General features: G+C 40.7%; 1 protein-coding gene across 2 annotated transcripts in view; it reads left to right on the plus strand.

The window, feature by feature from the left end:
* The window catches only part of SLC2A13 (solute carrier family 2 member 13), a 143,907-nt gene extending 119,398 nt beyond the window's left edge, over positions 1-24,509 (plus strand). The window contains exons 8-11 of one of the 2 annotated variants that reach the window (XM_041405409.1): positions 16,662-16,783; positions 16,903-17,055; positions 18,158-18,286; positions 20,126-24,509. In XM_041405409.1, the coding sequence (XP_041261343.1) occupies positions 16,662-16,783; positions 16,903-17,055; positions 18,158-18,286; positions 20,126-20,175 (454 nt within the window). In that variant the 3' untranslated portion in view covers positions 20,176-24,509. Of the gene's footprint in view, positions 1-16,661; positions 16,784-16,902; positions 17,056-18,157 lie in introns of both variants that reach the window. The other variant, XM_041405408.1, reaches the window with a different exon arrangement.
* The last annotated feature ends 1,800 nt before the right edge of the window (positions 24,510-26,309 follow it).

Here is a 26,309-nt window from a genome sequence, read left to right on the forward strand (position 1 = left end):
TGGGGTTGCAATGGGAAGGTTCCCATATGAAGCTCAGGTGGCACAAGAGAGGTCATGGGCAGGGTCCCTCTCTCAGCCAGGACAAAATGTAGAGGTGATTGCTTCCAGGGCTGTGCTTTCTGAACACAACCCAAAATCCAGGGGCTTTCCCCACAACTGCAATTACTCCCACAGTACTCAGAGAAATTTCTCTCTTGAAATTTCTCCGTGTGTAATTGCAATCAATACTCCTAAAGGTCAGCCAAGAATGAAGAAACTTTAAATTGCATTACTACCCTTACAGTTGAAAGAACAACTGCAAGGGAAGGAGGTACTTACAGTGCCTTGATGTGACATTAACCTTGACATGAGTATGTTGTCAAGACGACAGCAGGCCCACAACTGAGCTGAAACGCTCTCATGAGCAACTCTGAGCAATCTTCCTCTGGAGAGAACGATGTTGATTTTATACAGTAAACAATTATGAAGAAATAATAACATCATCGTCAGATCAGAGACAAGCCTAGAGCCATCCTGTCCACACAATTAGCTGGCAGGTCTCCAGAGTCCCCAAAGGAGAATGATTTGGAACAGAAATCTATAAAGAGAGAGGAGCTGGCTGATTTGCTGTTTTCAGCCATTTTTATTAATTTTGTTAGAGGAACATCTCCGTGCCAGGGGAGTTTAATGTTTCATGGAGAATCCTGCTTTTCTCAATATAAAGAAGCACTCCCCTCTCTAAGGGCAGTCACTGCAAAGGCAGGAGAGCAGAAGAGCTCTGTCTTTGGGAAGCTCTGTTTTCCTTTAGCCAGTGCTCTCCTGGGCATCTTCCTTCCCTGTAAAATTAATGGCATGTTAACAGATGCTCAGTAATGCTGTTATGTTTCACTGTGTGCCTGTTGCTCATATCTGCTGGTTTGCTGAGGGGTTTAAAAGTGTCTTGGAAACCTGTTTGGGGGAAAAGTGGGTTTGAATTGCCTGTGCAGTGAGAGGAAGCGGGTCAGGCAGGCTGTCAAACCCTCTTTCCCAGCTTCAGGAGTGTTCCTAATGACCTTGGCATTTGAGCCTGGATGCTAACTAGATTCCACTGGTTAGAAAAAATAAATTCATGGGAGTTCATTAGCTGTATTCTCAGACAACAGATTGGGTTGTGTCCAACAGGGGATATACCAGTGTCTGTCACAGCCTCGAGAGTATTCTGGGGAGCTTTACACTCATGCAGCACTACCTGTTGTCTAATGCATAGCAGGTGAGACTCTTAAAATTATTAGAATACTTTTTTTTTTAAGAACATTAGATTTTTCTAAAAATACCATGTTACTTTTCCCCCTTGTAGATAAAGACAGACTAGTAAGTTCATTATACTTGTTTTGTATCATCAGATACATTTGTAAAAGTTCCTGTGACTGCTTTACTAATATAAAAATAATGTATGTGCATATTTACACATTTGAAGACTGAGAATCTGTTTTCAGTACCTCATGGGAAGCAGCATTACAGACCTTTGCTGTTACTACAGAAAGATTAGCCCCAGAGCAATCTTTCAGGAATTAAGTACTCTGCTGTCCATAGGTAGACGTGGCTTGTTTTGTCATGCAGAAAGTATTGCTAGAAGATTTTGTTGCTGAAATGATTATTTGAAGCCTTTCGACAAGGGTCTGCATTGAAAATTCATGCTTAACTCAGCAGTAATTAGAAGAGAAACTAGTATTTCTCTTACCAAGTAGTCAGATCAATAGGTGAAGATTATACATAGGATTATGGTTCTCATATTTACCATGTAAAAATGATAGTAGAGGGAGTAAATTATTCAGGAAAGTAGCAGGATCAAGAGAATATTCACATCTGCATGCATGTTGGCAGCACTCAGAAGAGTGTGGTTATAAGCAGTAGTCTTAGAGAAATCTCTTTATGAACAATATGGTAAATGTTGGCTAAATTGAAATATTCATAACCAGTAGGAACCAGAACATAAAATGCCCCCTCTCTACCTCAATGTTGTTTAGAAAAGAAAATCAAGATATATGCAGGATTGTATTCTGATTGTCTTCCCCAGTGCTAGTAAGTAGGAAAACCTGGAGCAGCTGGGTGGCAGGGTGCAATCCTGTTTGTCCTGTTTCATTTGGAGTATGTACTTCAGCACAATAATATCTAATATATGTAGTGAGTTGTGTGAAAACAGAAATTAAAAGAAGATCTGAAACTGATTACAGTCTTTGTCAGCCAAACTCCAAGGCACGAGGTCTTTCCTGGGAGGAGGTTATCAGACACGTAATCACAGTCTAATGGCTGCATATACCAGTGTGATTTTAAAAGCCATGTAGAAGAGGAACTTAAGAAATCTCATATGCATATTTTAAAACCATTTCTGCTAACTGGTAAGAGCAAAGACGAAGAATAGAAGGATAAAATAATGTAGAATACTGTGTCCTTAATCCTTGATTAACCTGTCTTATTGGGGAGCAGGAGTAGGTACTAAAATAAGTGGAATTTTTATGTTCAGATCCTTTCAGCCACTCTTCCTGCTCAAATCTTTTAGATATCACACTTTAAAATTATTTTAAAAGAAAATTATTTCATGGTGGAGCTGAAAACCATAATAAGCTCCTTTTAAGCATATATAAAGATGGTGAAATCTATATATGTACTGAAATATTGTAAAGGTGTAATTACATAATTGAGGGTGGAATTTTATTTATAACTTTAATAGGAGATAGTCTTGTCTTTTTTTTTTTAACTGTTTAACTTGCTAAAGAGGGAAGACATTTTTTTAGTTATTCTTATAACATAATTATATTTTCATCTAATGCCTGTACAAATAAAATACTTTGTATATTGTAGCTGCATTTTAGGTCTAAAATAATGACCAGGGGAACTCAATAATCTAAACTGAAACTGTTTACATTTCTTTCAGATATTACTTAGGAATTACTATTAATAGCTCTTACACAATATTTCTACTCAACCAGTGGCAAATTCTGGATGTTTGTAAAGCCTTGTTATGAAGTGAATGTGTTCTGACTGGGAAATGTTTAGTTTTTATACTGAAGGCAGAATTTATTTGCTGGAGACACCCAGCACAAAATAGGATTTTAAAGCAGGGCTGGTTAGTTTGAAACATCGTAGGTACATTTGTTCTCTACCCATTCCTTTTTATTGCTGCTAAACGTGCTTCTGGATCTTACTCCAGGTTACTAGTTAAAAGGCATTCTGGCAGGGAATGCCAGCTGCTATTTGGGTTACTTGGTACAGCTACTTCAGATGCTGGCACTGAGGTAATTGGAATATAAAAACAAAAGTGGCCCTTGAGCTAAAACATTATCTATCAAATGCTGGTGTCTGGAAAAAATTGTGTTATTTAAATGAAAAAATATTTGAGTCAGTGTTCTTCGTTTTAAATGTGGTCCAAAGAAGAAGATGGTGTGGTGTTCAAAATTTAAATATACATCTGCTGAAGAGGCAAGCCTTCAGCTTTTTTCATCCATTCTCTGGTCACCTGAAGAGAACTAAAAATACTAAACTAAAAGGAAAATACTATTGTTCCCTGTTTAAAAAGCGTGTTTGCTCCTAGCTGACAGAGGAGATAGGAAAGCAAAGGAGAAAAAAATGCCAGCGTGTACGAGAGAATTGTCAGTCTCCCATCAGCGTGCTCAGAGCATGAGGATAATTCCTGCAGCTTTTCACTCTGCCTCATGAAATGTACGTTGGAGAGTCTTTTACTGCCCACAGGAGCTGCTGCTGGTCGGCTTCTGCAGCTGCTCGTCCTCCCGGGAGGGATGCAGAGCCCCCCGTGCCTCCCTCGGGGCAGAGCGCAGCCCAGCCTGCTCTGCCAGCCGGGGCATCCCAGAGGGACGGGCAGGGAGCTGAGAGGGGCATCTCCCCTCTGCCTTGAGCCCAGCAAAGGCACCTCACTCGTGTTTGGGAGCGTGTGGGTTTTTTGTCTGAGGGGGAATTTCTAATGGTTGTTTTTCACATTTATTTGGTTACTGGCTCTGAACTTTGAATTTAAATAAAAATAATCTGTGAAGACTGGCTCAGCGGATTCCTTTAGGCTTTTACACTGTGAAATGGATTTACTAAAATTAAGTTTTCTCTGTTTGGAGGGTGGAAAATATTTTGGAAAGACCCATGTGGTAAAGGATTTTTACTGATAAAGACCATTCAACAGGGCTGAACCCGGACTTCCATACAGCATCTTGTACCTTTAACAGCATCCCTAATCCACATCTTACATCCCTTTATTCCATTATAAGTAATTCTCCAATAATCACAACATGGGATGCAGTAAAATTTTCATATCTTCACTTCTTAAAAGAATTCAGTTTTTGGGGTTTTTTGGGATTTTTTTTTTTTTTTTTTTTTGCTTTTGAGGGAAAATAAATCAACACATGTCTGCAGTAGGGCTGTTGAATAACTCAACATGCTTGATGAGTTTTAAGTCGTAGAAATTACTGTATGTGCTGTCTGCACGTGTGGTTCATTTCCTTGAGAATGGAGGCAGTAACATCAATCCCTCCCTGGCACAAGATGAACTGCAATTATTGATTCCTTTGATTTAAAGTCGTGACCTTACTTTAACCCAGCTCTTTGGTTAGTACAGGCTAGGGGGTGGGCAGTCTGTGAGGTAGCAGGTCATACTTCTCAAAGCAGCACTTTGGGCATTTCTTCCTCCTTGCAGGATGCACAGACTCCCTTTTGCCCTGTAGCTTTCCTCAGCTGTCACATTGGCTTTGCATAGATCATAGGAAAGGATGAGTTTGAGGTTCTGCATGATTATTGAGTTCTTCAGACCTGTGATTCAGGTGGGCTGTGTTCCCATTTAGCATATTTTCTTGGAAAAATAACTATTGTTAAAAAGCACTTGTTTATGTAAAACTCTTTTTAGGTGTCAGAGGCCATGACAGATAGATGGATACTTTGATTTCTGCTTAGTTCTTCAACAGTCACATCCCAGACTATTGAGTTGCATATAAAAATGAAGACTTTGGTACCCAAAGTCCATAAATTTCATAAACCAGAGATAATGAAACCACTTACCATATATGTATTTTATAAAATTCATTAGATGAGGCATGGGTATTGCACCTGCATGCACAAATCAAAGCAGAGCAGCACTCTGTGTTAAGTGCTCACTCTCACAAATCAGGCATGAAATAATTATCTTGTTTTAAGTGTTCTTAGAGCCTTAGGGCTCAATTTTCAGCTACAACATTAATGATTTGCAGTGAATTTTAGGGCTGACAGCAGAGGAATCTTCTTTGGAGAGCTCTGTTGGGTGATTTAATTCAGAGCCTCCCCTGTACAGCAGGGATGGGTGTGGATGCAGTGCTTCATTTCTCTTCTGAAACAGGTTTCTCTGAGCTTTTTAGGGCAGAGCTATTGCCACCTACTGGAATCAGGGAAAAGCTCTGCTTAAAAAACACTGTTCCATCATCTATTTAAAACAACGAATGCAAGATCTCAAGTATTGTCTGGTTAGATTTCAGTTGTGATGGCAAACAGTTGCTGGCAGTAGTTAAAATGTAGTATTTGTGTCTAAATTGCTGTTACAAAAAACAAGTGTCACACTTCAGTAGTTAGATGGAAGGTTGTGGTGGTCAAAATGTTACTGTTAGAACTGTTGAAATATAAACTTTATATGTATGTCAATAACTAGAAATCAAACAGAGCAGGGGAAATGCTAAAAAGGCATGTAATATTAATCTCTATTTTAAGCTCCTTGTCCTTATGTGGTCTTTTGTCTCAGATTCAAGAAGAAAAGCGAATTTAGAAAGTTCCCCCACCCCTCTTTCCTTTTGTTTCAATAAAAATTTCCAAAGGATTGATACTTCATTCTCCCTTCAGCTCCCATTGAAATGTGTGGTTAACTGAGGTTTTAAGGTATTAACAGCGCTATGGAAAATTCATTCTTCACAGTGCTGGTTTGGCTGGGAGGTACAGGGTCTGCTGCCTGGAATAAGCAATGAACTATCTGTGAGCCTCAGCAGTGTGCTGCAGACACAGAGCAAACCTAGGCTGTGTTCCATCTGTGGTTTGAGTTTGGGGTTTGGGTGGGATTTGCTTTGTTTTTCTCAACTGAACAATAAAATCTTGCTGTTCCTCGCTAACTTCACATACCAGGTTTCAACATGAAAGTATAGTTTTTATGGTACCTCTGTCTGTCTAAAACTTTGGGGTACTTAAAGCCATAATTTGGGGTACTTAAAGCCAAACTTTATTGTTTTCTAAAGTGTTTGGAAGCTTTCAGAAAAGAAAAAAAGATTGTAATATGGAACCTATTTCATTTGGAGAGTGAATTGTTCTGAGTTACCTTGATACTAATAGCTACTTTGATTTCTTTGGTCTTTAATTACCACTTGGAAATGCTTTTGACAATTGTAACTCCAGGGAAGCTTCTGACATGATGACATTCCTTTGACACTACCACTGGCAGGCACATGGTGGACAGCACAAGCATCAATAAATGTTACTTGTAATTTTAAGTAAGAATAGGAAGTCTGGATGGAATTTGTTTAAATCAACTTCAGATGTCTAAAATTGTGACCTTGAGCTGTCTTGTAGTTCCTTGACTAATGGAGTAGTAAATGTACCTTTTTTTCCTTTGCAGCTGGTCTTTGCCTGTGTTTTAGAGAATAGATTTTCTTATGCCATGCCAGCAGTTCTTGCAGGCTGTTCTGTTAATATTTCTTCAGTTAATATTAAAATGTTGATACTTATTATTATTGAGCTCTACACTTAGCCCTTCCCACCAGTATTCATTGGAGCGATCTGTCTTTATTTAGCATTCAAAAGAGGCAACACCTGGGAGAACTGATATTCTGCAGTGATTAGGCAGCTGGTTGTTATTTCTGTTATAACCAAAAGAACTTTGGAAATTATAATAATTAAGAAAATTAAATGTAAATTCAGGTGAAAAAACAAATGAGATTAAACATCAGGTGGATATTTGTTTTATGGTAAGCCTGCATGAAATTCCAAAGTGCTGTATTTGACATCATAATCTTCAGACCAGTTTGTTTCAATAATTTTATTATTGAGTGCCAATGCTGCAATCAGAGAGACTAAGTGCTTTTAAAACTGGAAAGAAAAGCTAGAAGTTTTCCTATCTATTGCCCCAGTTCTGTCAGTAGTTTGCAGTCTCCATCCACAAGCTCTCCAACATGTCAGAGCAGGCATGACCCAGAACTTCCACCAAAAACACAGGAGCAGCAGAAGCTGCAGTTCAGGGAAAGACCAGGAGCACTGAGGTACAGCGAGGGGTCTGCACACAAGTGAAATTCTTACTGAGCCAGTTTACCATGGATGTTCAATGCCAGTCTGTCTTTAACAAAAAGTACTTGAATCTCCTACATTTATAAGCATTTTTGTGCTTATAAAAGAGCTCCAACAGAATGAAGCCTGCCTGCCTGTGTGGCAGGAATAGGGTGACTAAATCTGTCTGGATTTTGCTAGAAAGCCTCGGGCAGTACAAGTTAGCTCTGGCAGCCCCCAAGGTGACTGATAGACACTTTCCAGTTAGTGCTCATCTCTGAAATTCCCCAAAGGTTTGCCTTTCAGAAGACATGGCCAAATCATTAACAAGCACTCCCTCCTTTCAGAGAAGTAGGGGAAGCTGGCAATGACTGGATGAAGCCAGACTGGATGTGCATGCTCACTGCTGAAATGGATTGTTCCAAAAGTGAACTATTTCTGTCTAACCACAGAAAAGCCACTAAACAATCTTTAAAGCCCACTCTGGGGTCACAGGGAGTCCACGAGCGTTTCTCAACCATGATGGCTGCCAGGAGGGAAATAATAGCTCATTCTGTTTCCAGAATGTCCCTGTGATACCTTTTTGCTGGTTGTCATGCAGAGACAGGCTTTGTGCTTATATTTTAAATCTGTGAAATGGCATCTACTTCACAAGCAGCTAAATATTGCCAGATGTCATTTCTTACAAGAGTTTGCCATGTGCCTGTGCCCTTACTGTGGCATGAGATGTTTCTTTCCAGTTTGTACTTGATTGTAGTGAACATGGTTAAAGGGAGCTTTTGTGGCAGCCACCAAGGTGGTGGGAGCAGGAATTCTCATGTCCCACTGGCCACTCTGTGTGCAAGTGACATCCCTGAGCCACGGCCCCCTCATGCACATCACATCTCCATCCAGACCTGCATGTGAATACATGAGCATAAAACTGTTGTAGCACCCGAATTGTGGGTCTTTCCCTCTACCATATCATGGAGTTTTTTTCCACTCCATCTGGTAGAATGCAGTGGGTTTCTTATATTTTTTTATATTGCTGTCATACTAAAATATCTATTGATCATGGTAAAGGCTTCAAAATGTTGGGTAGTATCACTTCCATCATATTTACTCAAATTTCTAAACACTCTTTGCTGATGTGCTCCTTTGGGAAATTCTTCAAGAGTTGATAATAGCTGAAGAAAGAAATAGTGGTAACTGCAGCATTTAACTGAAGTCTTTCAGTATGGGAATTAGGACTGAACTAAACTGTTTGTTTATCTCCTACTGCATCTTTTTTATTTTGAGGACTGGTTTTTTAAAAACAGCACTGGAATCTGGGAGGCTTCATGACTTACTGAGGGTACTCTGCTGGAGCCCACCTTTTATAAAGCATTTATAAAGTGGCTGGGGTTCTCATGCACATCATTAGTTTGGAAGCTCCAAGAAATAATAGAACTTGTCTTGAAAGAGAATATGTTAGTAAAGTTGTTCAAATTTGTTCAAAAAGTTGAACAAATAAAAGTTTTGTGATGAGAGGTGAAATCTCACTGGAGCACTGGGCACAAATGCTTGTAGAGCCAAAAACCTTAGCAACAGGATATGCTGAAGGGACAAACATAAGATTTATATGCATACTAAGAATACTTTCGTAAGAACTGTCAGACAGTTTAGTGGTTGTGAAACAGTCTGTGGTTATTTTTAATTTTTTGAATCAGTGTATTCTACATATGAAAAAGCAGGAAAAGTTACTGAAGATTTCAATCTTTAAAGTACACAGATGTAATTTTTCTGTAAACCTTTGGAGTGTGTCCTTGACAGGGAGAAAAAAGGCAGAAATCATACATTGCCTGTTGTTGCCTTCTGAGCCTTACCTGAAATTATTCAATCTGATTGTTGCTTTTTCGTAGACTTTTTTAGCTTGTAAATACACAGAATTATGTTTCAAATTGCAAAAAATATATTCTTGTGTCTTCTCATGAAGACACTGTGACCTATTATCTAGTGATTAAAGTCGTTGAAATGATCACAGGCAGAAATGCATGAAGGACAGTGGCATTCAGCTAAGATGCTTATGTTCAAAACTAATTAAGTTTTTGCATTTTGATCAGCTTTTAATTTGAATTCTGCCCATTAAAATTCTGTACTTATGACTAGGTATTTGTTAAGTGAAGAGTTGATTATGTTTCATGGTTGCATGACCTCTTGCAAGTTCCTGTGCTATTAATATAATATTTGAATTATTTATGATTATGAAATCATACAATTGAATTATTACTAATTAATTCTGATATTTGCTGGGGCTAACCAAGTGTGTCCAGTCAGAATAAGAATTAGAACTAGGCAAGGACACTGTAGAGCACAGAGACATCAGATGTTTCCTGACACTTTTTGTGACCATCTGATACTTTGGAAGAGTAGGAGAAAGCTTGGAAAGAAAAATAAGTCAATCTCTGTATAGTGCAATGAAGATTATTTTGTCTCCTATAACAAAAATCTGGTATGTACTTATTTCTGCTCCCAGTTTTTGAGTGCTCTGTCAGCTGCTGCGAGGTCTGGGCTTTAACACTGAGTAAACATTATTCTGCATTTTCCTGGTTTGAGTCCCTTTCTCAAGGAAAGGAGAGCACAGAAGATGGTGGGAAGCCTGTTGGACAGAGTTCTGGCAGTAGCAGAGATTTGCCTCTCTCCCCTCCTGGTAGATACGATGAAGAATGAAGCTTGAAATCCTTGGGGTGTGACAGCAGAGGGGGGAATTGTAGCTGACAGCTTGGAGGTAGCCACAGGGACTTGCAAGGTGCCTGTATAGGATAAAAGAAGTCTGAGGCCAATCCCAAAGTGAGCATCCTTCACTGGGAGTTTAGAGTTACCTAATCCCACCACAGGTGCTTGCTCAGCCCCACAGCTCAGCAGTGTCCAGCTGGCTCTGTCAGACACTTGAGTTTCTTCCTTTGGCAACAACACAACAACTGTGTTGTCCAACTTCAGAATCCACTGATAGGTGGTTACAAAAGTACTGAAATGTCCAGATCAGCAAACAGTTAAGAACCCCTTTGATGTGATTAATTTTGGGCAACTATTTGTCATGGGGAAAAATTGCTCCTGTTTCCAGGCTGTTGCTCAGGCTATTCAAACTGAATAGCAGCTCCAGCAATCTATTTATCAGGCAAATTCTGATGCAGTTGCAAAGCTGAAATTTCTCAGCTTGTGAAAGTGTTTGAATTCAAACTTAAAGATTCTTATGTAAATAAATAAATAATATAAAAATATTATATTCATTTGTGACCAGGTAGCCAGGACAGAGGTAAATCAGAACAGTGTGCTGTCTCTTGCAGGTGTGTGTTCTGACATGACTGAGAATCATGGAATCATTTAGATTGGAAAAGGCTCTTAAGATCATCAAGTCTCTAGTTATAATGTATAGATCCTGTAGCAGGGGGGTCAGCGTGATAAAGACTTTTTCCATCCCCTGCAGATGCACCAGTCATCTGCTGAGGTGCAATTTGCTTTCTTTGCTATGAACTAAACTATTTTTCCAGGATTTTGAAACATATGCTAGTATTTTTAAAACTCTTTGCCAGTTATAGCAAAAGGCTTCAATAAGTGTCTCAAAACTCTGTTTGTATTTTATGCAATGAAGGTTAAGCAATGTGTAGCTGGATCCCATGAAGTTTTATGGCAATAGTTTTTTAAGGCTGAATCTGTTTGTTCTTTTCTGCTTGTCTGGGATTTTGGGGTGTTTTTTTTTAGTTTTGGTTTGGGGATATTTTGGGTTGGTTTTGTGGTTTTTTTTTGTTGTATTATTTTTTTTTTTTTTTTTTGCTTTTCAGTTGCTGTCATCTGGTGTAAGCTGTGTAAGCTTCACGTGTAAATTTTTCGGTAATATCTGGTTTAATGGATGAATTATTTCTCTGTGTAAACTATAAAGTCAAAGTGATAAATACAAACTTCTCCAGAGAGGTGTGGAACTTCTGAGGCATGGATGACAGTAGCTAGGGAACTGTGGGAAAGCTTAGAAATTATTGATTCAGACTTTAGTCAGGTTTAAAGTAATCTGTTTGCCTTCAAGTTGAGTTTCAGCTCATTTTATGCTTTAGACAGCATCTTACTGCATGTATAAAAAAGGAGCAGGGATTTTTCCTTAAAGCAGAATATGCTGATTTATAGTGAAATTATTCCTCGTGGTTTAACTGGTTTCTCTGGGTTGTGCTAATGTACCTATTTTGGATGTACATGGGTGGATTTGGGGAGACACTTGATGGACAGGGTAGAGGTGGTTTCCAGAGCTCTCCTTAGTTACGTGTCTGCCTGGCACTAAGTTATTACACAGTTCATCTGGTACCTTGCTAAATTCTGCCCTCTGAGGTAGCTGGGGGTTTGTTCAGACAACTAAATATCTTCAGCAGAAGAGGAGGGGCTTGAACTTATGAGAACTAATCCAAATGTTGAGATTCAGATTCTTCTACAGGATAAGTAATTGGTTGTGGATAAATAATCTTAGTTGTTCCCAAGCATCATCCACAAAAACCTTCCTCCATCCGAACTGCAGCTACTCTAAATTATGTCTCTTTTGTCCTCTGTCATTTCCATGACAGACTTCAGATGAAAACATGACTCAATGAACTTTGCGTAAATTTATATTGTTCAGTAGATTGCCATGATATGAGAGTTAGCACTCTACACAGGAGACTGTAAAAATCTCCTTGAAGGAGATTTTTAGGAAATCAAATATATTTGTTTTACACTTGAGACTTAAATTCGCAAATTGTAGATTATCATCATCCTGGCACAAAAGGCTGGCATAAGAGCAGTCCTTAAGTAGTTTTACTTGTGTTAGAACAAAGAAATGGGGGATTAGTGAAACTGTGAATTAACTATAAAATCTTTGTGTGCCATCAGCACCTGATGTCAAAGTTTATCTCAGAGCAGAATTTGTAATTTTGAAATATGCTTGTTCTAACAAGCATTTTACAGAGATGGATGATCACATTAGTGTTTTTCTTCACAAATAATACATTTTGCCTGACTTGATTTGATTTTTGACCTTTTTAGATTTTTCATCTAAATCTATTTAAGGTGTTTCTGAAGGGCTTAAAAGACAATGAGAACTCAGCAGCTTTCATATGAAAAATATACTAACTGTTCACAATGAAACAATTAATTCAAGCAAAAAGCTGTATCTTTAGGGCTAGACAGTTCTCATTGCACAGCAAAGCAAAAATTAATGGATATTTGAGAAGAAAATCAAATTGGTCTCTGTCTTGTGCCTGTGCTGTGTCTTGCCCAGCCATTTCTCACACTGGGGTTTTCAGTGTTGTGCTTCAGAATTATTGTACAGCCAAAATGGCTCAAGTATTACAAAAATTTACATTGATCTTCAAGGGAAATGGTTTTATCCTCTTTCATCCTCCTGTTATCCACAATAATATTTTAGACTCCCCACACTGGCTCTTTTCTTACCTTTATTTATGTGCCATATGAAGGTAATTTAAGGAGATGGGGAGTAAACCTTTAGTTCTTTTGAGCTTCAGACCATATCTGATAGAGGGTAGATTCTGTGATTTTGCAACTGACCATGTAATGCTTGTAATTTGAAAACTTACCAATCTCATTTGTTTTCAGTCGGTTGAATTTTTTGCATCAACTGTTGGTAGGTCGGGCTTTCATTGATTAGAACTAACTACATCTTAAGTAGCCTGTAGAAAACACTTAGCCAAAGAAATTCAGAGTAAAGGTTTTCAGTGTAGCATTTTCATGTGTTTGGTCTGGCAGTAATTTCAGAGGCTGTGAAGTGGGGTGTCTTCACTGGTGGTACCAATGTGACTATTGCCCAGCATACTGGTACCTACAAACTCTTTGCACCGGTACCTGACTGCATCATTTCACTTGTACCATTTACAGGGAGTTGCCTGGATGGTCACTCAGAGTGTTGCAGTCAGCAGTTTAATGACCAAGTGGCACCAGTGACAAGTGGCACTCTTCAGGGGTCAGTACTGGAGCTGGTGCTAAGATCTTTGTTGATGACAGGGACAGTGGGATCGAGTGCACCCTCGCCAAGTGTGCAGACAGCACCAAGCTCCAAGCTCTGTGGTGCTGCCAACACGCTGGGGAAAGGGATGCCATCCAGAGGGGCTTGGCAGCTGGGCCCATGTGAACCTTATAGAGCCATAGAATCATCAAGGTTGGAAGAGCCCTTTAAGATCAAGTCTGACATCAGCCCAGCAGTACCAGTGTAACCACTAAAGCACATCAGCTTCTTAAACTCCTCCAGGGATGGTGATTCCAACACCCTCAGGCAACCTATTCCAATGCCTGACCACCCTAACAGGGAAAAAACTACTTCTAAAATCTAACCTGAATCTCCCCTGTCTCAGCTTAAGGCCATTTCCTTTGATCTTCTTACTTCAGCCACTGTAGAAGAGACCAGCCCTCATCTAACTACAATCTCTTTTTGGGTAGTTGAAGACAGCGATGAGATGCCCACTGGCACTCCTTGAGACTGAGCAAACCCAGCTTCCTCAGCCATTACTCATAAGATCTGTTTCCTAAACCATTCATGAGCCTTGTTGCCCTCAGCTGGCAATTCCAGCACCTCAATGTTCTCTTTGAAGTGATCCCAGAGCTGAACCCAGGATTCGAGGTGCAGTACAGTTCTGAGTACAGTGGGGTGATAACTGCCCTGCTCCTGCTGGCCAAAAGTGATGATCCCAGAGCTGAACCCAGGATTTGAGGTGCAGTACAGTTCTGAGTACAGTGGGGTGATAACTGCCCTGCTCCTGCTGGCCACAGTACTCTTGACAAGTACTCAAGATGCCACTGGCCTTCTTGGCCACTAACAACAGGGCTGTGGAACAGGCTGCCCAGAGAAACTCTGCATGCCCCATCCCTGGAAGTGTTCAGGGACAGTTTAGAGAGGGCTCTGAGTAACCTGGTCTAGTGAAAGGTGTTCCTGCCCGTGGAAGGTGTGGGTTGGAACTTGATGATCAGAAGGTCCCTTTCAGATCACACCATTCCATGATTCCTTGATTTTCTTCTGTATTTCAGCTTATGAAGCCATGGGTAGCTGCTCCTCTGCTTCCATCATATATTCCTCCCTTCGTGCAGGACAAAATTCAAAATTTTGTCTGGCAATAAACTGTATGCTAATTATAAGTATGTTCTTTAGCAAAATAATATAGAAACAGTGGTACAGTATTAGAATTAGCACAGTAATAGAGCTTGAACAAATCTCCATGCTTGAAGAAGTGTTATTTTTTTAATATTCCCAGCATGCAAGATGCCAGCAAATGCAGATGTCTTTGCCTTTACTATGTGAATCATGCTGGTTTACAACTGAAGGAAAAGCAAAGCACAGTTTATTACTGCCGTGTTTCTATTTAATCTAGTCTCAAGTGCTGTTTTTCCCATTTCACTGCACTAAATCTGCTTTTTTTGCAACACAATTTCCTCTCTGTTAGGGGCAGACAGCAGAGAATAGATGAGTGGCTCAGTCACAGGAGGCTTTGGAGACATCTGGCTTTCCCTTGTATCATTTGTGTTCCAATCTGTCAAAAGCAGGACACAACTGGGGAAAGATGGCAGGGGAAGGCAACACACTGACCTGCCTGCAGTTGTGTCTGCATGAAGCAGCGTGTTGGTTTGTGCTCGTGGAGATGGATGCAGGACGATAAACCAAGTATGCCTTTGTTTACAGTTTTGTTTGAGAGAAAGCGTGAGGCCCTCTCTGCAGAGCTGCCAATCTGGCTGGGCAGAATGGAGAAATTCATCTCAGCATCAAGACGCTTAAAAGTGCTCATCAACTTGTATTCATTACAAACACCTGCAAGTGAAATTCGCGAAACAGCGAAAGAAGCAGAAGTGGTGATGTTGAGGCAGGGTGAAACCGAGCACTCCTGGGTTCTGCAGCGGGCCAGTCTGTATCCAGGCACAAAGGACGCGTCTTGCAGAGGGATGTTCAGCTGATCTGTTTTCTATGTGTTTTCCTCCTCAAGAGTGAAAATGAATCAACGCCCTGGGTAAGATGGCCTTTCCAGGGGAACTGAGCAAGGCAGAGCTGTGGAAGGGTGGAGAGGTGCCCTGGCAGCGCTGCCTGCATTGCCAACCCCAAATTAAGGGCTCTGCGTTTCTCACTTGATCAGGTGCTGCTCAAGTGCAAAGTGGAACTGTAAATCTTACAGGTTACTGCCATTAAGGAAACATTAGGGTTTTACCAAGGTTTCAGACGTGCATTTTCCCAGTATTTGTAGGGTTAACCTCTCTCTTTTAGATATTTTGGAGCTTTGGATTTCCAGCTGTCCTGAAATTGGGTCTGCGCCTTCACCATGACATCGTGCTTTAAATGTTGCCTTTCATCAGTGATGACAAAGGGAATATTTCTGCCCTGGGACTGCTGGGGGGCTGGCCATCAGTGCTTGGCACATTGCTGTTCAACTCTGAAGCATTGCAGGGCGGCTGTTACTCCACCACCCACAACTTGTTGCCCACCTATTGCCTGTTGCAGGCATCTTCATTCTGGTTTCCCTATTGTCAAGAGGGTCATATCCTTCACATAAGTTCTCAACTAATCTGGAAATCATAACCCAGGCAGATGTTCAGCTCTCTGTGATTTCTTCTTTGCAAGTAAATACCACTTTTTGCATACGAAGGAGTAGTGTCTGCTTAAGTCCTCTCTCCCAAAAGAATAGGGTTTTTAATCTCTAGCAACTGAAGTGGTGGCAGCTGAAAAGTTTCACTAGTTACATTTATGACTTGTTCCTTTAAGCAAATGAAAATTAAAAAAAAAAAATTAAAACAAAAAATAAAACAAAAAATAAAGTTGTGAATGTGCCTATAAAAATGTTGGATTGTTGGCAGTCAGAGGGAAATACCTGATCTTATACCTATTCATTGAAATATGGAATTCCCACATGGTCCATGGAATAGAAACATATTTTCTTTCAGTAGCTAATTACAAGCACTACCCTTTCCTAAACTATTTCACTGTGTAGGAGGGAAAATGCACTCTTATTTTCTTTATAACTTCACTTGACCTTGGCACACTCCACAGACATTGCTGATTACTCCTGAAGCGTGCCACATGTATTTGGTTCAGCAGTGATGTAAGGACTAACTTCCATCTGGCCTTAAATCCTTGTGTGCAACATCTTTATCTCACAGTCCTGCTGCTGCAGCTGGTTTTGCACTGTGTGGTATTCCTGTGAATTGGTCTTGATGGCTTTGGTATCACCATTTTTGTAGTAATGATTGGTTGTTTGAAGGAGATCTGTAAATACAAGGTGAGTGTTTAAACTCAGGGATGTTCTGCTGATTACTCTTCCTAAGACCAGGCTTGAGAAAAACCCCACGTTTCTGAGTGTAGAACTTTGCTCAAAGACCTTGTACATTACTTGCCATGTTTATATTACAATGTCAATTAGTGCCCTGAAAATTCTTTAATAAAAAGGACTTTTGTTGTTTTTCAGGTGTTCAAATGAATCCACATTCAAAAAAGAAGATTTATATTGGGCATACAATTTCTGCCCCACTCCATACTCTTGGACAGCACTCCTGGGCCTTATTTTGTATTTGGTTTTCTTTGCACCTGGTAAGAAAATACTTGTTTTTGCATATAAGTTTAAAATGGCAAATAGTGAAGATACATGTTAAATGTATTTTTGAGTCCAGCCATTAAAATCAGATTGATCTTTTTTTCCTGGTTCTTAGGGATGGGTCCGATGCCCTGGACTGTCAATTCTGAAATTTATCCACTTTGGGCTAGAAGTACAGGAAACGCGTGTTCTTCTGGAGTCAACTGGGTTTTCAATGTGCTCGTGTCACTGACATTCCTGCACACAGCTGAATATCTGACATACTATGGTAAGTAGCAGCACATGTGCAGTACTGCCATTGGCACAGAGACTTTCTCTGGATTCTGGGTCCCTCCACTGGTTTTGCTCTGAAGTGTCAAAGCAGTGTTCTCAACCCACTGTGGTTTCATAAGAATAGAGACCTGCTTGGATCATAGAGTTTGGCCTGGAATTCTTAAGAAGCATTTATTTTTGTCCTTAACTGAGAACCCAGACAGTTCATTGAAACAGAGAAGCCGGAAAAAACCACTTTTGATTTAGTGAAATAATGCTGACTCCCACTTAAGGTGACAGCATCTGCAGTTTTCCACTTTATGGTGACATCCAAGGCCAGTATCAGAGGGTGCTTGCAGAAATACAGCTTTTGATAAAGTGCTGTCTGTGGGACCCTGTGGAGTGTTTGTCAGGTCACTCCTCAAGTACAAGTTATTCAAATCACATTAATCTGCCAGGGAGCTGATGTGACCTTCACATGCTTACTAGTGCAGAGCCTTTCAGCTCTACTTGTTATTCCTTTGAGCCATCAGTGTAGCAACTCTACATAAATGTTTGTTGGTCCTGTACTACCTGCTCTGCCCCTCTAGGTATGGTGGATTGTAGGCAGGAACAAGCTCTTTCTCAGTATTAATTGTCACCACAAAGCACTTTTAAATAATAATTCGGTGTAAAAGTCACAAACTTTATTTTGATCCTAACTCATTTCTTTCACTAGAGCTTTTCATTTTGAGGCTTTGTCTTAATGTGTCCTTCACTGTCAAGACAAACCAAGAAAGCTCTTTCCTTTCACACCTGCTTTTTTTATTTGGGCGTGTGATTGTCTAATTGCTGTTTATTTTAAGAGCAGAGTGACTTGCCCAGAAAGGATGTGTATTATCTTTCACATGAATTGGAATTGCCTTTGTCAATTTACTTTGGTGAGGAATGAGGCAGTAAAGAGTCCTTCTCCTACACCCACAGCCCCACAGCTCATTGTTGTAACCCTGCCACTCCAGCCTTTGCTTTCACACTCTCTGCTGAAGCCACAGCCTGCTCCTTCTGTCGCTCTCCCTGCTCTGGCACGGAGGAGGGATGGGACCTCTGTAACTGATTGTGACAATGGTTTTACATTGCAGGAGCCTTCTTCCTCTACGCAGGGTTTGCTGCCTTGGGACTGGCTTTCATCTATGGCTGCCTTCCTGAGACTAAAGGGAAAAAACTGGAGGAAATTGAATCTTTGTTTGAAAACAGGCTATGTACATGTGGTATGTCAGATTCTGATGAAGGGAGGTATATCGAGTATATTCGGGTGAAGGGAAGTAATTACCATCTTTCTGACAATGATGCTTCTGATGTGGAATAATTTTCAGCTGCTGATGTATTTAATAATTTAAAAGCCTTCTGAGGGAAAAGCAGCTCTCTGATGACCTCACTGCCCTGCTTCTGGTCTGGTTCTCCTTTCTAATGTGTATTTAAAAATGCCTTCATGTTCAAAAATGCTCCATTTGGGGGGAAATTCAATATGCTAGCATTTTCTTGATAACTGAAAGCAATGGCTTCCAAAAGAGATTGAATTCCACAATTATGTGACTTTACCAAGTGTGTGACACTGCTCCATCCCCAGAGGTTTAGTAGGGTGCCCTGTACCAGATGAATACAGAAGGCTATCCTGGATGGTCAGGGGCTGTCCTTGTCTCCAATACTGACAAAATCTAAAATGATTGAGTGGCTGGTGAGAAAGCAGCTGGCAGCTGTCGGATCCCCATCCCACAGGAGCCAAAGAAGAAGCTCTGCTGTGCAGTGTAACAAAGCATGAATGCATAAGCTGCTGTAACAGTAACCATTTAAAAGGTTTAATTGATCAGGAAAGTACAAATACATGCTGTATCCATCAGAGGGACATTTCCTAAATTTACCCAAAGAGAGAGAATTTCCAAGTGGAGAGCTATACTCACCTGGATGGGGGGTCACTAGGGTGATGTGTGTCTGTGCTACACAGGTTATCCACCCGCTGCTGCTCCTGAGTACATGCTGCAATTGGGAGTTTATGTTTGTGAGAAAAACTGCCAAAATTAATTATTTACAGCAGGAAAACAGAGCTCAGTACGTGGCCACATGTACAAATGTACTGGTATATATTGCTAGGTACAACATAGAGGCTTCAGTTTTAAAAAAAATATGTTTGTTTTCCTTTTTAGCATTTGAACATATTGGTTTGTGCCTAATTTTGAACACAAAAATACCATTAGCTAAAAGAAAGAGAAGGAGGGGAGAGGGTTTGTGCTGCTAAATGCACAGTGGTCATCCCTCCTGCGCCTTTTGCTTGTGAATAATTATTGCCTTCAGTTTATCTCCATATGTGCCGAGTAAATGACTCCCAGCACATTTTTCTTCAAATTTCCATAGTCAATTGGTGTCTTGCTGGATCTAAAGAGAAATATTAGCCCTGGGCAGAAGCCTGCATCTCATATTAATTGCCTTACTGAAGCATTGCAAACTTGTCAAGAAAATGTCAGGCACAAAACTAACTTGGCTGCTTTTAGCATGGTAATGAAAATATGAATGGTATTTTATTCACCTGCTGTGATTGCTTGCCTTGGAAAATTGAATTTTATGCAGCTACATAAAAATATTATTTGTTTTTTCTTTGTCCTGTCCTCACTGCTTTAAGTCTTCAAAGATATGAGTTTGAAAGCATCAACAATTCAAATTCTTATCTTTGAAACATTTGCTTCATGGAAGAATGTGGGAAAATTCCTCTGCCCATGGGCTGACACCCATTTATTTGGTAAAAAATACATTTATTTTTCATTGTGTAAAGATTAAATAAGTCATTAGGTTCATTAGCTTTTTACAGATTTGGTTTGTGGGTTTTTCTTGGGTTGAAAAATGTTTCTAATGTTGGATTGCTATCAAAACCAAGCCTGGACATTTGTTACTAAATTATTTTTATTGGATAATATGGGGTTTTGTTGTTGTAAAGAAGTCTGACATTATGTTATCTAATCTTCTGTGGGGGGAGTTCTTATTCTCCAATTATTGACCTTCAGGGATTGGATGTATTTGTTTTTTTTCTTTTTTTCTTTTTATTTTTTCTTAATCAGAGAAATATTTTTGGAAAGAAAAAAATTTGAGGAATCCTTCTATGACTTGACTGGGGCTAAAAGGGAAAAACATAGCAGACAGAGGGAATTTCAGATGAATTTTTGCAAAGAGCAGCTCAACCTTGAATGTCTCCTGTGTGGTGAGAGGGCTGGATTCTCATGCCTTCCATCTTGCCTCCCTTTTAAGCGCACAATATTTTTATGCTTGAAAGCAGCAGCTGTAGAAAATGCTGGTATCTGCAGAGGTATTTACTGCAAATGCTGAGGTCCTCGGACCCCTCTACAGCTGCCCCTGCTGCGGGATGTCTCCCTTCGGCTGTCACCTCCTTGAAGCCTTCACTGAAGGTGCAGTACCTGACACGAGAAAAAGAGATACTTGGCACAGAGAAGAACAAAATCATTTCAAGGAGAAATTAACTTTTTTGCAAAACCAAAACATGGTGTTTGAAGACCCGAATTGGAAGCAGTTTTGTTACCTAGAGCAGTGTGTGAATAGGTGTGTAACAGCCAATCTGTGCTTGCACAGTTTAAGTGGTTTAAGTGGGTATTTTCTGGCTTCTGGGGATGGGGACTTAGGGTTCTGATGGCCCCAAAAGCACAAGCCCACACTCATCTTCACACCTGTGAGGATTCCCTTGCTTGGTGTGTCTGGATCGGGAGCAGGCGGGAGCGAGCGTCCCAGCGCCGGCCGTGTCAGCGCTGACCTCACTTGTGTCCACAGGAAGAGGGAAGGTGCAGGGGCTGGGCAGAACTGAAGCAAAGTCACTGGAAAGGTCACTGCCACGGGGTCAGCAGCCTCTTCTGTTTTGCAGGCAGTGCTGGGGCTCTTTAGCAGCAGAAGACATCTCTCTCTGCCAGCCTTGTTCCATGGACCTTCCCAAGGGGCGCTCAGTCACGTACAGCACTGGGCTCATTGTCTCACACAGGTTCAGTCTTACTGAAAACAGAGCCCCAAAGGTTTGTATCCCCTGTCCTTTCTCCCAAGCCACAGCAATTGAAACATGCATTTTATTCCTCACTGCTACTGGCCATGAGGGTACAAAACACATTGGCTTCTTTATTGTCCCTCCCTGTTCTGTGCCTACGGAGAGCAGGGTTTAAGTCTTCCTTTTAGGGTTTCTTCCCACCAAGAAAGCATTCCATACCTTACAAACACTGAACCAAGCATCATGTGTATTAAAAATGAGATCAGATACTTCAAATTAGTCTTATGCTGTTAGGGTTTTATTTTTAGAATCTATGAGTAGAGTTTATGAAGAAAATTAGAACTATGTTTCTATTTTGCAAATATTTTTTATATTTATGAGTATTTTAAGTTTTAAGAGATTTTTGCTGAAGGTAGACTTAGTAACATTCCAGATAAAAGAATAAAAATACAGTGTAACCGAATAATTTCTTATTATAAGAATTTCATTTATGAAGTAGCATAAATAATATGTCTAAGCACAATATTCTTTTATTGAAAGCTTTTTGCAGAAGATGTGAAATTGTTTCTTCACAAGGACTGCACACTTAATTCAGGTATTCTGTGCATCAGGAGTGTTAGAGTAATACTGCTGCTAGAATTGGGCATATTGATTATACACAACAATTTGAGATATTTTAATTCTGAATGATCCACAGACTCTACATGTTGTGAGCTAACACCAGCTATAAAAGAAACAAGTCCTGATATATTTTTAATATTTTAAAATTTAATTCATGTTAATTTGCATACAGTAGTTTGTTCACCATGCTGAGTAACTTGAGATAATTTGGCACTTTTTTCTTCCCCTTGTCACTTTGTTGATCAAAATAATCTTTTAACAAGAGAACCAAACCTGTTTTGAAAATAGATAGAGTCAAAGCAAGGCCCAGGAGTCATTTGGAGGGCTGGAGTTCCATTGCTGTGTGGGCACCTTGGATCAGTCACTCCTGTAGAGGTTTCCTTGGGAGGTGCAGTGACAACGCTGGCAGAAATGCTGGGGCAGGAAAGGGTAAATCACAAAGGACCATTGTTCCAACACTAACTTATTTTTGGATGGGTTGATAATGCCACATTCACTGTAGGAGTTAGGGTTGGGAGGGGAGAAGGAGGAAATGATGCATTGAAAGCACCACGAAGTCAAGGTTCAGTAGAGATGGGTGTTGTAGCCAGCAGGAGCAGTCTCTGACTTGTCTCTTGTGGGTGAGGATGATGGGGCGAGGGACTGTGCTTGGCCCTGTGGATAGGAATGGAGGGGCTCTCAGGGGAAGAAGCACTCTGGTGTTGCTCTCCCGTGCCTGTGTGGAGGTGAGGACGTGGCAGTGGAGTTGGCAAAGTTGTAAGTGTTCCTTGGTGAAATCTCTTTTGCCATTCGTAGTCGCTTGGGCTGAGCACTGGGGAGAAGTTTTGCCCTTCAGGCGCTGCTACAGACCCTAAGCCAGGGTCTTGCCCTAGGCCATGGGAGTGTTGGGTGCAGTCCCACAGGCATTCAGTGGGCCAGGAAAAGACAGACCCTGTACTTCTCCACTTTTTACCCAGCTTTCTGCTTCTTGGTGATGCTCTTCTAACATGGTCATTTTGGAATTTTACTTGCATTGTTGGCTTTGTTGGCTGAACATCACTACTGCAAAAGGGGCAGAATCTTTACAGCAGAGAATGATCTTGGGGTAGAAATCAAGGCAGAAGAGATGGTTCTGCAAAGCACTTTAAAAAGTAAGATATCTGTGCACTTTTTTTCTGAGAGTATCAAGCTAACCAAACCCATTCCTCTGCATTGGGAAGAGAATCAAGCTTTGTGTACCAGGCCAGAAGCAGATAATGTCACAATATGTGCTTTATGGCAAAATGTGTTTTTATTGCGGGTAAAATTTACAGCTTACATGTAGCTGCTGCCTATAAAGTGACTCAATTGTTCTCTATTTTAAAGTCATACTTTTGTGCAAAAATCTTAGTGGTTTTCTATCAATCTTCATCACCTTGTGTACAGTACAGTTAAGCATAATTCACAGTGGTCTAGATTGTGGCAGTGTTTCAAATGTCAGCACAGTAAAATTCTATTGTTAAAGAAATATTGTTGTTTGTGATACTGGGGGTTAAAATTCCTCAAAGGCAACTATATATAGATTTTAAAAGTCTGAAAAAAAAGGCAGTTCCTATCTATTTTGTGTATGTTTTCATATAGAGAAGGAGTTTTTTATGTGCCAATAACCATCACTGTAGTGTTTTGTAAATGGGTGTTAATAGTGTTGCAGAGTTCTGTATATGAGAATATACTTTAGCCACAATGACCTGTTAGTGTGAACCGTGGCATGTTTTTAATCTTACACCTCTCATCAGAGGTGCTCACTCGTTGGCTTCAGTAGAACTCACTCATGCCAGGGGTAGTTTGACAAGAGTCAGGCCTCAACGATACAGACTTCATCTAAATCCCTGTTTTTTCACATTGTCCCTAGACAGTATGTGAGTGATCTGGCACATGTAATTTTAAAGCTTCAACTCCAGTTCAGTTACTCTCCTTGATTTTGTTGAGAAAAATTTTGTCAGAATTTGCTTTGGCCTTTCATGACATTTATATTAATAAGGAGCATACCGATGAAATAAGAATATTGTCCACCTATTTCTAAAGGAATCATCTGTTTCTGAAGTGTCAAAATAAAGGCAAATTTCTCTTGCTGCCTTAAACATTGCACAGACTTTGGAGAGGACTGAATGTATGACCATCATCGTGACTTCTGCAGGAGAAACTTCATGGATGCTCAGCAGGAGTGAAACGAGGTGGTTTCATGGTGCTGGGATGCTGCGTCACACTGCGGGCCCTGCCTAGCGCACGCCTGCCTTCTGTTTGATTTCAGGTGTTCCAACAGTCCCTGTGAAACTGATGGGATTAATCATGTGCTTGATATTCTCCATGTGCTCAGTGTCCTGCTGGTCCGGGACGTCACTGGGAAGTGGCACGAGTCATGTCTCTGCTTTCCATTGTGAATCTCACTCCTCTACAAAATGGTTAACCGGATCTTTGTGGGACAAATGCACCTAGAATATCTGAGACATCACTGGGGACTAAGCTGATAGTAATAATTCCATGCTGAATAATGTGCACATGGTGCCATCAGGCACACTAATCCCTGAGCACGGGTTATGGTATCCAGTACAAAACAGGTTTTGGCAAAACGATTTGCTGGGTTGTCCAAGTCATTTCTTAACCATGTCAAAAATGTGCCATTTCCATTTCCAACCGGTCAAGCCTATAATGTATGAAAGTGTTGTACATTTTCTGAAACTTAAGTGATGTAAAATTATTTAATTGACTTATGATTGCTTTAATGAAGTTTGGTCTTTACATAAAAATAAATATCTTCAAAGAATTGTCAGTGCCAGAAGTGTAAATGAACAAAATAAAAGGTGAGATACTTAATTACAGAATTGTTCTCAAGGTTTCATTTGTTTGAGTATTCAGGTCACCTTTTAGAGCGGCAGCTTCGCATTGCTCAGCAAAATGAGCTCAGATAGGCCACGGGCTTGCCTGAAATAAGGGATGGGTAAGAATAGCTTGAATATGATCTTAATATGATGTTTTTCAAATCAGAGAATGGTTCTGTGATACCAGGTTAGTGTCCCTTCCTTTCTGGAGGATTTGTGTCACGAGCTGAATGCAGCTATGCAGAGCTGCCAACTGTCCCAGTGTCCCACCATGGGTTTGCAATGTCCTCTGCCCAAACACACTGGTTTCCTTACAGCAATTTACACCATCAGACTTGATTATGGACTGGGAAAAGAGCAGGAGTTGCTGTTTTCTAATGGGGAACTCTCCTAATTCTGTGTGTTTTATTAAGAAAATAATGATTGCTGGAATCAGTTTAATGGCTAAAAAAAAGCAGCATGACCGTGACTGCTGTGCTGGGGCTGCCCTGGCTGCACTCCCCAGTGCGACAGAGGAATCGCACCCACGAGAACAAATGGGGATGGTTCTGCTACATCCACCCACCACAACTGAATCCTGGTGAGATCCAGATCTGGCTCTGACACAGCTGTAGCCTTTTGGTCCAGGATGCAGAGAGATCACAGCCAATGGGGAGAAGCTGGCAGTGGGAGACTGCTTGGCAATCCTGTATCTGTGGCAGTGCATATCTCCAAGAGGGGAGTGAGGCAGCTCAGCACTGCTCAGCTCAGCACAGACAGCTTCTGTTTCTAGGTTTCTGGCTGATAGTGCTTATAAAGGGGATGAGTGACTGCAGTTCATATTATTTGTCACCAAAACTACATGGCAGCTTTGTGGGATAATGAAAATCTGGTGGCTCTGCTGTTAAACACTCAATTTTTTTGCCTTCTGCCATTTCTCTGTGCTCCAGTTACTATTACAAAACAACTACTGATGGATTGATTTTTGCCAAATGCATTCTGCCATGTGTAAAACTGAACTGCAGACAATTACAGTAGTTTCTCCAAATCTTTGTGAGCATTTTCAGGATCAGGACTGGGTGATGCTCTGTCTGAGCTAAAGTCACCCATGGAGTGCTGTGTGGCCTTTGCTTTATGCAAGGCAAAAGTGCTTCTTTCAAGGCTCCTACAGTTTGTGGGAAGTAAGTGGGGAACTTAAAGGTGAGCTTAAAAAAAAAAAGTCCTTTTTCTCTAATCTCGGTGGTCACCTGCTGAGTTGCTCTGGGCTGGTTGAGACCTGCTGCCAGTTGTCCCCTGAGCTGGTGTCCCTCCAGTTCACCCCTCACCCAAGAGAGCTCCCTGCACAAACACACTCAGGTGCTTCAGCTGCTGCAGTTTCACTCCCACTTGACCCAAAATGAGTGGCATCTCAACTCTTCTCCTGATGGACAGTGTAACACATTCAGCCCATCAAGCAACCAGCTGAACTCTGAGGGAACCAGTCAACACTCTCGCATCAGCAGTTCCACAGTCCCATGCTGGGGCTGTTTGTTAGCTGTTCTCCAGGGCAGGTTTTCACTCCCTTGTTTAATGTGTGCTACTTACCCAGTACTTCCATGTGTGTGTGTGTGTGTGTGTGACTGAGAAGGTCTGCATAGACCTGAAGTTTGGAAAGCTTTTGCCTTTTGAGAGTTAACTGCAGAAGTACCAGAAATATTTTCTGCATCTTAATTTTGACAGAAAAAAATCTGGAGGGCTGTGTGAGTTTAATTTGGTTGGATGCTTTTAAAGGAGGTGTTGGATCTGGGTTTCAGGAGGATACCAGGCTCCATCTGTGTTTCT

This window comes from Onychostruthus taczanowskii, unplaced genomic scaffold (assembly GCF_017590055.1).
Source record: "Onychostruthus taczanowskii isolate IOZ18803 unplaced genomic scaffold, ASM1759005v1 scaffold23, whole genome shotgun sequence".
In the NCBI taxonomy this organism is placed as follows: Eukaryota; Metazoa; Chordata; class Aves; order Passeriformes; family Passeridae; genus Onychostruthus; species Onychostruthus taczanowskii.